General features: G+C 38.2%; 1 protein-coding gene across 1 annotated transcript in view; it reads right to left on the reverse strand.

Annotated features, from left to right (window-relative positions):
* Positions 1–1,883: 1,883 nt before the first annotated feature.
* Positions 1,884–17,556, reverse strand: part of aipl1 (aryl hydrocarbon receptor interacting protein-like 1) — a 33,836-nt gene continuing 18,163 nt past the window's right edge. Inside the window, 9 exon segments of the mRNA XM_058745092.1 lie at positions 1,884–2,310; positions 2,313–2,699; positions 3,004–3,145; positions 3,852–4,028; positions 4,560–4,748; positions 6,139–6,318; positions 6,804–7,276; positions 9,092–9,343; positions 9,948–10,014. Of these exon segments, the coding sequence (XP_058601075.1) occupies positions 2,051–2,310; positions 2,313–2,699; positions 3,004–3,145; positions 3,852–4,028; positions 4,560–4,748; positions 6,139–6,318; positions 6,804–6,899 (1,431 nt within the window). The 5' untranslated portion in view covers positions 6,900–7,276; positions 9,092–9,343; positions 9,948–10,014 and the 3' untranslated portion in view covers positions 1,884–2,050.

The raw sequence follows: 17,556 nt of genomic DNA on the forward strand, positions 1-17,556 counted from the left end.
CACACAATAGCAATAAATTATTCATAATTCATTGATTCTCCCTAATTTCTCTTTTTCATCTTTTAAATTTTCCTTTCTAAAATAGCCTACCGATTATTTACATATGTATATATAGTCCAGTTTTGTGGACATTCACACAAAGATCAGTCATTAGTCAGGTGGCGACTGCATTTGACCACTGGATTTACAAAAATCATTTCAGGTTTAAGAAGGGTTTCAACATTGCATCAATTACTGATGAACACATTCACTTTTATTTGAATTATTACTCTATAGGTTTTTTAACCATGTATTATTAATTATAACTAATTAAAATGCACATATTCACGTTATTTCTTAGTTGCATGTAATGCAGGCATTCCAAAACTTTTGTCATCTAAACCTTATTCACCAAATATATTTGCTTTAAGTACCCCTTAGATTTTAAAATAAATATTTCAATAATTAAGTATCACATTTGCATGTTCACGGTTTCTTTGATGTTGATTAATGATCACATGGCATGCAGGTAAATAAAAATGTTTCATCTTTTTTAGTAAGTGTTTTATTTAAAACAAAGACTATAGAAATACAAAGATGGTTCACTGCTATACTTATGAATGGGAGAAACTGCAACGCGCAATATGGAGGAATAGTCCCACCTTCTAAATGAAAGAGCCAAATTTCCCATAGAAACCTGACTAGACCAGCCAATGCATATGCGCAGTCATAAGAACATTGGAACTACGCATGCGCATTGCCTGGTTTAGCCTGAAAAATAAGCTTTTTAAACGCTATTTGAGCAAAAGAAACAACATTCATGGGGCAATTAATTTCAGATTTTTGTTGCTGATTTGACATATGTAATTTAATTGTGAGTTCAGCGAGCAGTTTTTGAGATTTCAGGACTCCCCCATTCATTAAGATAGGTCTTGTATGAGCTGCCCGGAGGGGTTGCAAATATGGCAGCCCAGTGAAGAGACTTTCCTCGAAAGGGACTTTGTTTTCAAATGATTTATTTTTATTTTTTATGATTTAATTAATTGTCAGCTTTTCATTAAACTCACAACCACCCTGCAGTTAACTTTACGAACCCTAGTTTGGGAAACCTTGATGTAATATAATGTTTAATGCACTTCATGTTATAAATTACAATGAATGGAAAAAGTTTTCTTACTCTTTGCGTTTTTTACATCATTATGGTACAAGATAATGTTATTTAAATCAATGTGATAAACAAGTTAAATCAAAAGCAATCTAAAAGTAATCTGATTATATTACCTAAAATGTCTAATGTAAGGGATTACGTTACTGACTACAATTTTTGTCATGTAAACTGGAATCAGTAACGGATTACAATTTGTAAGTAATCTACCCAACTCTGCTGACAAGTATGGTTACATGAGGACACTGTAGATATGCTGGGAAACTGTAGACGGAAACACAAGGGAATCCCCTTAAAATAATATCTCATGATGTAATGACATTGATCCAGACTGTTCCTGAACACATATCATTGTAAATTGATTCATAAACCTCAGGATATTAATCATCTCAGTGCTGGCATATATGAAAGTAGGGTTTCCCAAACTGGGCTCATGAATTGATGAAAGGCTGAAATGCAATGCGTAAAAATGCAAAATACAGTAATATTTGGCAAACAAGAAATCCGGGAGACCTCAAATACATACTCAAACATGATTCATTTATGAACATGATAAATTTGATAAACGTTCAATTTTATATTTAATATTTAAATGCATTATAGGACTGCAATGTCTGAGCATAAAGAGTGGGATACACTGAGTTATCATTAAGTTTATGATGTTTTGAGAGACAAAATCCTGCGGATGAATTAATTATTCATTATTCAATTATCCACCACAACACAGCAACTGATTGAGTACTATTTTATTGGATGATCTGGCAAAACTACAGTCACTATGGTAAAGTTAAATCTTACATTGTAATGTAGAATACATGAAGAAAAGCAACAAAGCATTTCAGAGGTAAAAAGTCAAAAGGGTTCAACTTTATCCCACATCATCAATTTTTTTTTTATGATTAAGACTCATTGACTGGTGTTTTCTGGTGTCGTTTCAGCTGGAGTCATTTGTTCTGAAGTTGTAAGATCCTGGTCTGCTTGTTCTGGATAGGTTGGCTCTGGAGTTATATTTTCTGGTGATGTTTCTTCAGAAGCTGATTGCTCCAGAAATAATTGTTCTGGAGTAGCTTCTTCTCTGGTAGTTTGTTCTGGAGTCACATTTTGAGTAGTTGATTGTTCTGGTATCTCATGATCAGAACTTGATAGCGCAGTAGATGTTTCTTCTGTGCTGAAGTTATTTGCTCAGGAGATGTTTGTGTTGAATTTGTTTGTTCTTCACCTGTTTGCTCTAGCGGTGCCTCCTCTGGACTCTTGAGTTGTTTTTCTTGAGTTGTTTCTTGTTCTGGAGATGTTTGCTCTGAAATCTCTTGATCTGGATTCTCCAGCTCTAGAGACTCTTGCTCTCTTGCCATTTTTGCGAACATGCCCTTGTACTTCAGTCTGTCCTCCTCATTTTTTAACTCCATTCTCATTTTGAGAACTGCAAGCTCTTTCTTGATTGTCTTTTTCATGCCTGGGTCCAGATCCAGGACTCTCATGAAATCATCTCTGGCCTCAGCTTCATTCCACACCTCCATGTGCGCTTTTCCACGCAGATAGAAGGCTTTCATTGCCCCTGCAAATACAATGCTTTTAACTGGTGCATTTCACATCAGGAAACACTGATCTTATTGTTGTAAGGCCAATTCACATTGCATCAACAGACGCTGATCAGTGGCGACAGACAACCGATTACAGTTCATAAATTCTTCTCAGGCATTCCAAGACCCAACAATCGCCACACGTTTAGTCGGTGAAACCAAGCGCTGACCAACACCAACAGGTTGTAACCCACTGATCTGACAAAACCAGACAAACTTCTGTTGCCATTTGTTTGTGTCTGTAATTGTTGGGAGAACTGACCATTTCCTGTTACTCACCAGGGTGCTGGTTGATGATGTCAGTTGTGTGTTCGATGGCCTCATAGTACTCCTCCATGTGCAGCAGACACTGACAGTAGTTTAAAGTGAGCGTGTTGGCCATCTTCTCTAGTCTCAGCCAAGGAGCTTCCCATGCCTTTTCCTGAAGAAACAGACACATTTCAATTAAATTAGACGTGCCGTACTTCATTAAAGGGATAGTTCACCCCAAAATGAAAATTCTGTCATTAATTACTCACCCTCATGTCGTTCCAAACTTTTAAGACCTTTGTTCATCTTCGGAACACAAATTAAGATATTTTTAATGAAATCCAAGAGCTCTCTGACCCTCCCATAGACAGCAACAGAACTGACATGTTCAAGGCCCAGAAAGGTTGTAAGGACATAATTTAAATAGTCCATGTGACGTCAGTGGTTCAACCGTAATTTTATGAAGCTACAAGAATACTTTTTGTGCACAAAGAAAACAAAAATAATGACTTTATTCAAAAAATGTTACTCTTCTGTGTCAGTCTTCGACACACGACAGTAGCACGACGCATGCATGTGCATTCGTCTGCTTGCAAACAAGTCTATGCAGGGTCAGAAAGCTCTCAGATTTCATCAAAAATATCTTAATTTGAGTTCTGAAGATGAAAGGTCTTACTGGTTTGGAACGAGTAATTAATGACACAATTTTCATTTGTGGGTGAACTATCCCTTTAATATTGCATTAGTGGTATTGTTGTTCAATCTTTTCATGATCAAAATAATTAAAAGATATTTTTCTCAGAATACAGTCATTTTTAAACTACTGAATGTATACAAAACAGCTGCAGGTATGTAGGTGTATTTTATTTTATTTTTACCTTTGTCTGCACATTCTTGATACACACAATGGCTTCCTTATATTTCAGTGTGGCGTCCTCATATCGGCCCTGTTTGAAGAGCTTGTTCCCTTGACCGTGAAGCACAGGTACCGCTTTCAATCTCTCTTCATCATTCAGAGCCCAGGACTCTCTGTCATACTCACTGGGCTGCTGTACCTGAACACATTATTGATTATTGCAGTAAGTTTCACACACATAATGAATTTCCAGTTAGTGCCACAGCCTAAACAGACATGAAAATGATCCCCTAGCTCCACCTAGTGGTCATTTTGTGTACTGCTCCTGTGAATTAAACCACCGTAGTCAGCAGTCTGCCATAATCTACTCAAGACCATAATAATGCACTTCACTAAATATCATATTGCAGATACACAAATAAAAAGTCATGAAAGGTTACAGCTGGTGCATATGGAAATTATATTATTAAAGCAGACCAAGTCCTGCACACTGCTGTAGCTTGCAAAGAATAATTCAATTCAAAGTGTATTTGTTAGCACTGCAGCATTTCGATCTTTCTAAATTCCTGACGAAGGTCTTTAGGCTAAAAACTTGTAGTGGTAATAAATATCAAGCCTTCTTTGCAAGCAGTGTGTGAGACCTGTTCTTCATGTAAAGTAAAATCCATATTAAATAAGGTATGTTTAGGCAAAATTTGCATATTTTTTCAATGTGCTTGAAAGTCCAGACCTTCAGAAGTTCCATTACAAAGTAAAGAGGCTGTGGTTCTTTCTGAAGCTCATCCAGATCATCATAGCCCAGGCTGTGGTAGGCAAACATGTTGGCCATGCCGCAGGTGTGAATGTGCCAGTCCACTGGATCTTTCCCCACTGCGATACGCCGCAGACTCTTTGCCACTATTGGATACATACCAGTGTGCTGCTCGGCCACAGAGGAAAGAACATAAAATACTTATTAACACTAATACTTACTTCTAATCCCTAAAATAAGTCATTTTCAGGGTGAGTTACTGCACATATTTCCATTTCCAACTGATATTTTAAAAGCCACTTTTCTAAAGCTTAAAAGTGTGTGTTTATGTGGCTGATCTGTCCATGGCTGTGTTTGTATTAACAATCCTGGTATTTCCCATAATGCTATAGAGACTGTTAGAGCCATAGTACTGTATCTCAGGTGCTGGAGCTGGGATGGCAGCTGTAAATGATGATTACACCATGTGGAACAGCTTCAGATTAATCCTATTTTGTAAGGATTTAAGCTTTCCATCAGGCTAATGTATGACAGTCTGGAGCTCACTGTGGTATTCCACAACTTTGTGCTTGTAGCGTACCATAAAGGTCACTGACTGAAATGTCGGTCACCACGTCTCATCTGAACGCATTTAAAGGGTTATCGGTTTATGATATCAGGTTAAAATTTGGCCTTCACTCAAACTTGAGGTGCGAATCATTTTTTTAAGATCAGTTATCATTATGTTCAAAGTTTTGGGTTCAGGAATATTTTTTGAAAGTAATGTATTTTATTCAGCAAGAGTGCATTCATTTTACAAAGTTACAAAAAATTCAGTTACAAACAAATGCTATTCTTTTGAACAGTCTATTCATCAAGGAATCCTGAAAAAAAATGTATCACCATTTCCACAAAAATATAAAGCAGCACAGCTGTTTTCAACATTGATAATAATAAGAAATGTTTCATGAGCACCAAATCAGCATATTAGAATAATTCTGCTGAAAAATCAGCTTTGTCATCACAGGAATAAACAATATTTTAAAATATATTCGAATAGAAAATGGATATTTTAAATTGTAATAATATTTTACAATATTACTGGTTTCACTGTACAGCCCTGGTGAGCACAAGAGACTTGCGAATTTTACTGACCCCAAGCTTTTGAATGGTTAGGTAGCTCTATATAATATTACATATATTAATAACTTAATATTAGCACCATTTAGAATAGAAAATAGAATGGTTTTTAAATTGCAATTTAACTGAATTTGAGGGAGCCAAGAGGATGTATAATTGAAAAAAATACATTTGAGGAAGTAGTATTAAAAATAGAATGAAATTCAAGGAAATTCATATAATTGTAACTAGTTTTTTTTAACTACAAATAATAGACAATTAACATAATAATTCATATTCAATAAAATTATATAATAATAATGTCTTTGAATTTCAATTCAATAGATTCCATTTACTTTAGATCCTGTTCAATATCTGATAAGCCTGGACTATTCAATTTAATCACAATGTTTAATTCCACCTCTGTAATTTGTAGTACTGAAAATCACATTATACTTACAATGACGTCACACCAGAACTCAGCCACCTCCCCTATGTGCATGGACACGAGAAGAGTCTCCCAAACATCCAGTTTAAACATGTTCCCGATCACCATTTCCATGGGCATACCTGCCTTCTTACTGTCATCTATCACGGTGCGCTCATCATTGCAGAGCTGAGTGCGGAAATGGAACGTCACCTGTAGGGAACATGGAAGAGTTAGAGAGCTTTGGGCGGAAGCCAAGACAACGGCCCCCAACAAGGTCAGATGGAGGAAGGTCGTTGATGCCCTATGTCTCGTTAGAGGCAAAGAAGACTAAGTCAAGTAAGTCAAGTTGTTATTTTGGGTTAAATCTGCTGTTAAATCCACAAAAAACCTATTACTCAGCACTAAAAATCTCTATATACTTCATAAGACCTTATAGTTTTGGTTATTCAAAGCCACACACTCCCTACAAATGACAACTTACTAAGTTTACATTAAAGAGACTTTGTGTCTGCTTTAAAATTGATTATATAATCCCATAAAAACAACCTATTACGTGTTTAATGAAAAAAGACGTGATCCCTAGATTCAGTTTGGCAAACAATGAAATGACTCACATCCTGGAACAGTTTCTACTGTTACAAATGCAATGACGCACCTGCCATACATGCGTATAAAATATGACTGTGAAGCTGTACCTTAGTTCCTGTGATAAATTTAGGCTTCTCACCGGTCCCTCCATGCAAGATGGTTTTCTTGATCCCTTCAACAGCCAGCATAATGCTGTCCTCCATGATGTCTGATATATTTGTATTGGACGTGTGTTTGTGTTTGTGGGTCTGAAGAGGTGTAAAGTCTGACTGGATCTGGATTAAGAAGGCTGGGATAACAGGATTAGGCCCAGCAGCCCCACCTTCTCATCCACAGAAGGGCTTTCCTCAGCATTTTCTCACTACATCCACAACCAGAAGAGCCCAGAATGTTCTGGACGAAGCTGAGGTTCTTCTGCTTCAGCTTCGCCTTCTGTTCAATCCCAACATAGTGGACCACAGGAACACTGAAAGAAAGGGTATGATGTAGAGCCGGGTATGGACTCAACGACCCCATCACACACATGTGGCCGACAGCTGGATCGCAAAGTGTGTGTTGCAGCACTGCTGGTGCCGAGCTCCTGCCGAGACAAAAGTTTGGAACAACCCATCTGCATTATGCCGTTTTGTAAAACTGTCCTGGATTAGACACTAAATTACATGCAATTATGGTTTTTACAAGCCATGTCTGAACATTGTGTACTGGCCAAACGCATATCTAAGCCCTTATTAGAATCTGCAATATTAGTAAGCAGCTTATTCACTGGACAAAACAACCAGGATGGGACCCAACTATCAAAAGTGTAAAAACACATTTTGTGGTAATCACAGGACGGTTATCTGTCATTAAAAAGAGCTGTTAAAAAGGTTACACATTCTGTAGCCATCTGATATATATTGGCCGTGGCTTATTTCCTTAAGATGCTTTAGTGCAAGTTAAGAGTTTATTGTACATTTCCTGTAACAATAACAGAATGTACTGAAGTTTGCATTCCAGAAATCACATGGTCAATGGTGTCTCTCTTTTTTTGGATGCTGCCATCCAAGTCTATTTAAAACAGTGTATTGCCCTCTGCTGGCCACAATGTCAAATTTAAGATCAGATTCAGAATGTCACTGTCTCTGTCCATGTCTGTTCCTTTTATCAAAATAAAGAATGTTCAAGTAAATGCTTTATCATTGTATTATATTTATAGTGTATGTTTAGTTAAAAAGCAGTAATGAATGTATATAATATTCAATAAGGCTCTGTAGTTGTACAGTAACTAAGCTAGTTTATATCATCTTGCAGAAGTAATATTGAAGGTTTCTAAACCAAATGGGCTTCCAGAAGTATGAGATACATTACCATTCAAAAGTTTTAAAGATTATTATTTTTCCCTCTCTTATTTATTTGATCAGAAAAAGAGTAAATATTTATAACTGTATTGTTGTCAAATATCGTTGCAATTATTTTTTATTTTTATACGTTTAATTTATTTCTATGATGGCAAAACTGAATTTTCAGCATCCATTACTCCAGTCTTCAGTGTCACATGATCCTTTAGAAATCATGATTTGTGCTGCCTACATTTTTTGTGGAACCATGATACTTTTTTTCACGATTCTGTAATGAATAGAAAGTTCAAAAGAACAGCATTTATTTGTATTTTATTTATTTATTTATTTCTTGTAAGTGTAAGTTTTTGTAAATAAATATTTTGCTGTCACTTTTAATCAGGGTAATGCATCCTTGCGGAATAAAAGTATACATTTCTTAAAAATAGATATATATATATATCTTACTGACAGCAGTTTTTCAACAGTAGTCTGTGTCTGGTGCTAGACATGTCTGAGGCTCATTCTGAATGCTCTTCATAGTCAAAGATGAAAGTTGTAATCTTCTCTCAAAAGACTTCCAAAAGCTGAATTATAAGCATGTTGCCATGGGTACAGGCCAGAATCTAACATAAAAGCATTATGCTATTGTTTGTTTTCCTGAAACTGGTCTTATGTTTAATTTCAGCATACTCTTCAATTTCAAATAAAACAAAAATGATTAAAAATGATAATGACAGCACCTATATTACAGTTTCACTGTTAATGACAAGGTTAAATCATTTAGACCTTGTGTCTGTTCCGATGGCTTCACTCTTTTCTGGTGTTTTATGATTTATGACATTTGGTGTTACCCAAATTGCTTTTAATTTACAGCCTGTGACAGAGCAGAAAATATGACATAATGTGAAAGTTTACCTCAATTAAGGCATACCACATCCATCTTGATCTTTTTTCAAAAACTTTCTTTCAGGCTTTCATCTATTTCTGGAGCAGGTTCAAATTTACATGTGAAAGTAACTTTCATTAAAGAACAATTACATTTCTGTTTTAAAAATGAAAACATAAAAAATTCTCACTGCTAAGATCAGTTGATGTCTCTAGCTCTTCGTGGCTGTTTGATGAATGCTGCAGTGGAGCGGCTGTAAGTGGGTCTGATCTGTGCAGCTCTGTGATTGCTCACCTGCCACAGACGCAGAAGGACATTAATGATGCTGTAAGTGATGTTTGGTGTCAGAGTGAGTCATGGAGACTGCGTCAGTTCACCCACGCATGCTGCGTTGTGCGTGTGCAGCCACGTGGAGAACGGCATGTGCGCCATCAAAATGATTCTGTGAACCAAACGAAAACCTGAATATTGAAATTGTATCAGCAATCCGCTCATGTAATGTAACACTCACTGCTGGGCTCAGAATTAAGTTGTGATCCCATTTCATAAAAAGATGAGGAGGGAGCCCAGGGCCAGACAGGTGACTGGTCTGTCAGCATTAAGCCATGGTGATATGTGTGTGTGTGTGTGTGTTACTCTCATCCACCCTTGTCATAATGTGACACATTGTGCTGACCTGACACTACATGAAACTGTAGGAAACATCCTGTGTTAGGAGAGGAAGGGTATCTGAGACGCCATTCCCCTTCAGGGAGCCCATTTTCTGTGGCCTTTTCACACATCCTTTGCTCTGCTTTCAGCCGACAGGACACGTGTTAGGAACTATTCAGTCACCCATGCTTTACTGAATCAAAGGAGCCCTGAACACTCCTGCATGACAAGCTCATCATACATTCATCTGTGCTGGTACATTCATCTGTGCTGGTGCGTTCATGTGTGTGTGCAGATAGATAGATAGATAGATAGATAGATAGATAGATAGATAGATAGATAGATAGATAGATGGATAGATAGACTCCAAGCAGTAAGGTGAGTATGTGTAATACCTGTAAGCTCCAGCAGGAGGGTGTCTGTTTGTTCCACTTTGTTTGAGTTGATCAGAGCTGCCTGGACCTGCAAAACAGACACACCTGTAAAACTGAACACCGCTCTGTTCCTCATAAATGTTCTGCAGTCAGAACTATCCAAGACACTGGTGTTGCATTCCAAGCGTCTTTAAAAAAAAGTGATCTATCAGTCAGGTTCACATGATCCAAAAATAAAGGCCTATATCCAAAGATCAAGGTGGTGGTAGCCTAAAGCCACCAAGATTATCTTCTCTAACCCTAACTCAAACCAAAATAAGGGTGACTGGAGAGTTACTGGATCACAAACTGATCTGTGACTATCGCCAAAGTCTCTTTAATGCCGAGTTCACACTGCACGATTTTAGCCCGATTTTTCACTCGCCAACAGGTTTTGATAAATCGCCGACAAATGCCCGACATCGGAGGCAAATCGGAGCTCGTTCACGCGAGTGACAATCGCGCAGCGTGAATGATCAAAGACGCGATCTGAGGGAATCGCCGACACGTCGCCGACGCCTGTGAAATATTTGGCATGCTAAATATCTGGAGCTGTCGGCGATTCACAATCACGCTGTGTGCAATGATTTCTGACTGAAAACTACATCACGATGACCTTCAGCCAATGAGAGACAAAGATACAGGGCAGAGGGAAGTTCAGTGAGGAGTTATAGACCATATCAGTATTTTAATATGTACAATTATATCATACAGAAACAAGCACAAACGCTTGACCAGCCGCAACATCAGCATAACAGTTACTGCAAATTATTATTTACCACTCTTTGCAGAACACAATCCCTGTTCCCTGCATCTCCCTCCTGCATAATCTGTTTTTGTTTTTGTAGCTGGAAATCAGCGCACAGACCATGCGGGCTATATTTTTTAATACTTCCAGTCTTGCTCGAGAACAACGGGCTGATCGACGCACGCGGGTTCTCGCGTTATTTTGTTGTGAAACGTAGTTTGCGGATCAGACAGAGTTGTCGGCGATTCTTCCTATTGTGAAATCGTGCAATGTGAAAGCCTCTGTCGCCGATCCATCGTGCAATGTGAACACAGCAGCGACTGAATGCTTCCCCAGATAGTCACGCAGTGTGAAAACAACAGCGATCCGACGAGTTTGAAAATCGTGCAGTGTGAACTCGGCATAAGACAAGTCATGTCACTCGGCGGCTATCTTTGAAACGCCTCTCGTATCTTTGAATGGGGAAACATCAAATTCTCCAAAACTGTTCACTAAGCTTACGATTAAATCATAAATGTTGTTTATTTTGCTCAAATAGCGTTATAAAAAGCTTATTTTTCAGGCTAAATCAGCCAGTGCGCTTGCGCAGTTCTAAGTGCACGTCTCAGAACGGTGACTGTTTCTATAGCAACCGGGACTTCTAACTGCAGCTGCAGTGACGCGCTGACTTTACCAATTAGGGATTGGCTCTTTCATTCAGAAGGCGGGGCTTCCTGCGGTTGAGCGGCCATATTAAGCGTTGCATTTTTCCCCATTCAAAACTATACGAGTGACACGTCTTGGGTATTCTATAGTCTTTGCTATCGCGGGCCTTGAGCAACTCACTTAACTCCAGAATGTTTCTCTAATGAGTATGCCATAAACAGTAACTAACTTAAAAGTCATTTTTATGTGATCAGATATACAGGTAAACCTGATATGACAGTAATATGAGTTCCTTTATATAATACTGTAAGATACAAACTCCTGACAGGATAATGAATTCAGAGTTGACAGTGTCATGTTGGCCTTTGGGATCCAGGGCAACGAGTGGCCCGATATCTCCCCGCTGGAGCCTCATGTACCTCCCCTCGACCTTTAGATACATACCACCGCGCATAGCAGGCAGTACAAAGGGCACATGAGCGCACACTCTCACACTGAGCGCCTGCTGACACAGCCACCTTCCCACCATCATGTGGGACGAGCTATTCTATAAGCTCCGTCACTCAGGGAGACCAGCTGACCGGGATATTCTGGGATGGCCATAGAATCAGAGGGTCCAGCTCTCAACCCTAAATGCTCTTTAACCTCTTCGGACTTTAGAGACCTGCAGATCTATGACAGACAGTACGGACACTCCACGGGCCAAAGCATTATCGCTAAAGAGTCTGGCCATAATACTCTCTAAGCATGGCATTACTTAACACACAGACAGGTCACCCTCCTCTGCACTGCCAAAACACCCACAGTGATCTGTGCACATGTGTCGTTTTTGCATTGAGGGTACTAGCTGTTATTCTCTGCTAAATCTCTCTCAAAAAGATACATCCAAATTTTGATCAAAAGAGGGCGAAAGCCACACAAGTACCAGTAGTATTTGACTGACGTCAAACCTGTCATAATGCCTCTTATAGCCATTGCAAGTGCAGGATTTGAGTGTCATGGTGGAATGGATGATTATAACAAATTGTTAACTCTTGAACTGCACCATCCTAAAAAATATGTTTTTGCATTGAGCTTAAAATTCTATGTGTTCGTCTGTTTGCATACGCTAAGCTTTTACATCAAAACTAAAGAATATCTTGGGCTTAACAGACTTTTTTTCAGCGTTTATAACACTCTGTGCGTTTGTCTACACACAAGTCCAAGCGGATGCAAAAATTACATGGGTGACGTGCACAAACATCAGCTAATTGTGAAAATTACGTTACGTGGACTGTCTGTGAGAGCAAAACTTGAACAAATGAAGAATACTTTGGGCTTATTATATTTCAGTTTTTTTAAATATGTTATTGAGTAGATTTTGGTCTTAATCTGACTTAAAATTGAACTTACAACAAATAAAAGAGTGAAAGCCCAAATAGCCAATCAGATTGCTGCATTGAGAAGCTTCATTTGCCATCTGCCATTGTCTGCATCAAGAGCTGTGTCCCAATTCAGAAATGCATCCTTCATTTCCAGTGTTGGGAAGGTTACTTTGGAAATGTAATAGGTTACAGATTACAAGTTACCCTGTTTAAAATGTAATAAGTAGTGTAACTTTTCAATTACTTTATTAAAGTAATGTAACTGATTACATTTGATTACTTTTTGATTACTTTCTAAATCTCTAATGTTTTCAACTGTTAATCATTTTCAGACATGTGAACCACACAGGGTTAACCTTACAGTTGTGCTCAACACTGTCAGACTTTCTAAATCCTTCATCACTTGAATTAAGATTATAATATTTTAATTTTAAAGGAGACATTTAAATGAGACAACAAAATTCACTTTTACATGGTGTTTGCATGTATTATCTTTGCAAGTAATATCTTAGCAGTGTGTGGACACAACCACCCTACAATGATAAAAATTTACATTTACTCCTTTTTTTTTTTTTTTAAATCCCCCAAAAACCTAAACCTAAAGTCTCAATTATCAAGCCGTTTTGATTTTCTGAGCAGTATGATATCATTGCTCAGGCCCCGCCCACAAAAGCTGAAGTACTGTCCAGTATTAGCATATTTTCGCCCTCAGCCAGTTGTACAAAGTCCATCATTTTCTCCGTGCTTGAGCAGCTGTAACAATGATGGATGTGTTTTGTAGTTTTGTGATGTAGAAGAACATAAGAGTGTTAATTTTCTCCCGACATCAGAGCCACTGAGGATGCAGTGCATTAGTTTTGTGTTTGATGGTAATGTGCCAGCGAATACCTAAATTGATGTCTGCACAACTAATTTTACTCCAGACTGCTTTCTGAACGAGGGACAATTCAAGGCAGGTTTAAAAAGTTAAAACTCAAGGATAGATCAGTACCCATTGTTTGTGATCCAGCTGCCCCTCCAGAAGAAAGTATTTATATTTCATATTTTTTATGATTATTTGCAAATCGCCTTTGCTTTTCCAAGGAAGAGAGGGGCTGGTGAGCAGAGCTCATTAGCATTTAAAGGCACATGCCCCGAAACAAGTTGCTGTGAACAGAGCAAGGGAAAAAGGGTGTTGTTTTACATGACCACTGAGGAATTTTAACCAAAGTATGTTGCAAACCTTTCACGAAGACCCTAAAGAATCATACCAACCTGTGGAAGATGGGCATCCAATGTCCCCTTTGAAGCACAGCCACCACAAAATCAGACTTACTTTGAGATCATTCTGAGGTTAAATACATATTTTAAATCATAACAAGAAATATTTTATTGGCTATGATACTGTTTTTGAAATGAAATCTTTGCACAGCTGTGACAGGAAACACTGGAATCTAATAATGCTTTGGAAAAAACAGTTAGTCTTAAAAAATGAAGCATCGCTATACATGAACCCATATAGGAAATAAAAGAGTTATCGAATAAGCATGTTCTAAACTCCTGAAACATTGGTGTTTCATATTTTAGAGCAGTCACTGCAATTTATGAAAGAAATCAATTAAATCTGTCTGTGAGAGTTAGTGTGAAAAAAGCAGATGTAACCCCCTTTGTAATCCTTAACATTTTCATAAGTAACTGTAATTTAATTACACATTTTTTCTCAGTAACTGATTACAATTACTTTTATTTTGTAATTAAATTACGTAATTCCATTACATGTAACTAGTTACTTCCCAACACTATTCATTTAACAAGCAATGAAGGATACAACTAATGGAGCAATGAAGGATACAGCCCTTCACAGACTTTGAAGGATGCAGCCTCTGAAATTGGGACACAGCTAAGATTTACTGAACTGTCGAACACATACAAACCTCCCTTTTTGGCAAATTCCTTTATGGTAAAATGGTGTTGTTGTGGCACATGTAATTTGAATACTGAATAAACTAAAATAAACTGCATTTTAAGTTTATTTTCGAAAATATTAAGCATTGGATAGAACATTAGAATCTTCCTGATTAAGAATAAAATATACTGTTAAAATACACCAAGATCAAAAAGTAGTGTAATTCCACTGTTATTGTGAAAAAAGGATAGTGTCAGATTTGCATACTACATTGCTTTCCTGCTTTCATTTTCAATGAAACCAAAAACATAGACTGCATGGTACTATTGCCGTGTAATGCCAATGTTTTACAAAGTGTACTTCAGTTAAGTCCTACAGTAGCATCTTTGAAGCTGGATTCAAGAGAGCACGCCAGCAAATCCTCTTCACATAAATCTCATTTAATGTGTCCGGCCACAAAACCTGAACATTGTAACCTCAGACATTCCTTCATAAACCCCACCTCACCGACACACGCCGCTCACCAAGGCCTTTGACATTTGGTCACATGAGTGACGCAGCTGTCATTGAACGTGCTGCTAGTGTGACGCTGGAGAAGCAGATCTCTCGGGGTAGTGCACAGTGTGTGGCGTTCTCGGGTCCCGCAGGTCTCTGGAGGGGTGGGAGTCAGAGCCAGACACGTGTTGCGAAGCCAGAGACCGAGGCGGCCAGCCGCAGGGCTAAGCCAAAGCTGGGATGCATTATCACATTCCTCCATGCAGAGAGCCAGAGCAAAAGGTCCACTAAACAGTCCGCTCACAAGAATGCGGGCAGCAGGGAAGCTGTGGAAAAACACATCTTCTGTGTTTATGTAAAAATGTTGCTGAGGAATTTGAGTCATGTGATTCTGGAGTCATCTCAGCACATCAATTCCACCTTAAGATCCCCTGAATGAAAAACAAATAAGTGGACAACTCAATTTAATGATGTAATATTGAATTCAACCCCATTGTTGGTTAACCACATGATGAGGGTGTGGCAAAAATCCATGTTCTTGGGAATAATCGGAGGTCAGGAATAGGATTAGTGCAGTTTCTCAAAGAGTTGTGCCTCATGCTGAACATTCCTGTGCACCAGCGTCAATGTTCCTGTCAGATAGGTCTTCACAGGTGAACAAAGGCATGTATGCTTGTCATGGTTCACAGGAAAGGCTATAAATATACATAAATACACACATCCCAAGGACATCAGGGTGTGGATGCAAGTGAAGGTCTCAGGTGAGGGCCTCAGAGAACTTGTGCCAACATCTTAGACTGCAGCAGACCCACCCAAACGCACTCACTGACCTCCCCTGAATCAAACGCAAACCTCTCCACTGGAAAAATGGGTCAATTAGCCACAAGAAAGAGAAAGAGCGTGAGAGAGTTTGAGGGAACGTGCGTGTGGGAATGGCAGAGCGTTTTAGAAAATGAAGAAAAAAAACCTTTGTTGCAATCTATTATTAAAAAGCTGCTCTGGTTATAGAAAAATCTAACATGCATTTGCATACAGCTATCAACAATTTCTTCAAATATGCAAGTCCAAGCTCATTTTGGCTCTAAAGCTTGGGTGTATGATGGTATTTGCAACAGTTAGCTAACATTCACAGCCTGTTGTACATGATTATTTCTGCAGGTTACATTGTTAAGCCAGTAGGTGGCAACAAGGGACTGTCTTTATGAATGAGTCATTGAATCATGATGAGTCATTGAATAATTCATCCAACAGATTTGTTTATTAATAACACAATTAATTCACTTTACTATCCCATGAGGTCATGGGAGAGGTTTTTTGAAGGCAGTGAAATGACTAAACTGGATTAGATCTTGGATCAGTTTTATCAATTTGTAGAAATGTTTAATGAGACATTTGTGCATTTAAAAGGAAGAGTAGTAATAGTAGCCTCTTTCTGTCCTGTTTACACAAGCTCTCCATAAAAAAAATAAGCTCTGCAAATGAATAATTATAATTAAAAAATATAGTTGCAAGCAGAAATTACAAGGCCAAGCACTACAGAAGCAAGCATCAGACCAACTGCAGCAATGAGTAATTCAAACCATTTTAAGGTGATTTTAGTCAAAATGCCTGAAAAAATAAAAAATACAACCACTAGTAATATGATTTATTGGCTTATCACTTTTGACCAATAGGTGGCGCTGTTATCAAATATATGCGGTGTGTTCTGTGTGAGGTGACAATGGCACACACATAGTTTGGTGTCAATATGTCAAAGCTTTGCAGAGATACAGACTAAGAGTCACTTTGGCATTATGCCTCAAATTTGTAGCGGCGCTATACAAAAATGGTTTTGTCTATCGACACACAATCAATAACTTTTATCAGCATGGTCTGAAGATGATCTGATGCGACTTTGGTGAAAATCGGACCAAGGTCGAGGAGGAGTTCGAAAAAGTTTTCGACATAAATCAAAATGGCGGACAGGACGTTCAGCCAACTATGGCATAATTGGTATCTATGTTGCCAGCATGACCCAAGTAATATTTTGAGACCAGTTTCATTACAATAGGCTAATGCAATCAAAAACTATTAGCATTTTTTGAAATGTCATAATTAATTGTTAATGAATGGTTTCAATAGGTGGTGCTGTGACCAAAATGATGTGGCCTGGTCAATGTGAGGTTACAATGTCACATACAAAGTTTGGTGTAAATATGTCAAAGCTTTGCAGAGATACAACCTCAGATCCAGTTTGGCATCTTTCCAGCAAATTTGTTGATGCGCTAAATGAAAACTGTTTCGTATATCAACACGAAGTCCATAACTTTTGCCAACATCATCTGAAGATGATCCGAGTCAAATTTGGTGAAAATCGGACCAACGGTGTAGGAGGAGTTCGAAAAATTAGGTTTTCAACATGAATCAAAATAGTGGACAGGAAGTTTGGTATCGATGTTCTCATCATGACACAGA

Source organism: Onychostoma macrolepis, chromosome 15 (genome assembly GCF_012432095.1).
Source record: "Onychostoma macrolepis isolate SWU-2019 chromosome 15, ASM1243209v1, whole genome shotgun sequence".
Taxonomy (NCBI): domain Eukaryota; kingdom Metazoa; phylum Chordata; class Actinopteri; order Cypriniformes; family Cyprinidae; genus Onychostoma; species Onychostoma macrolepis.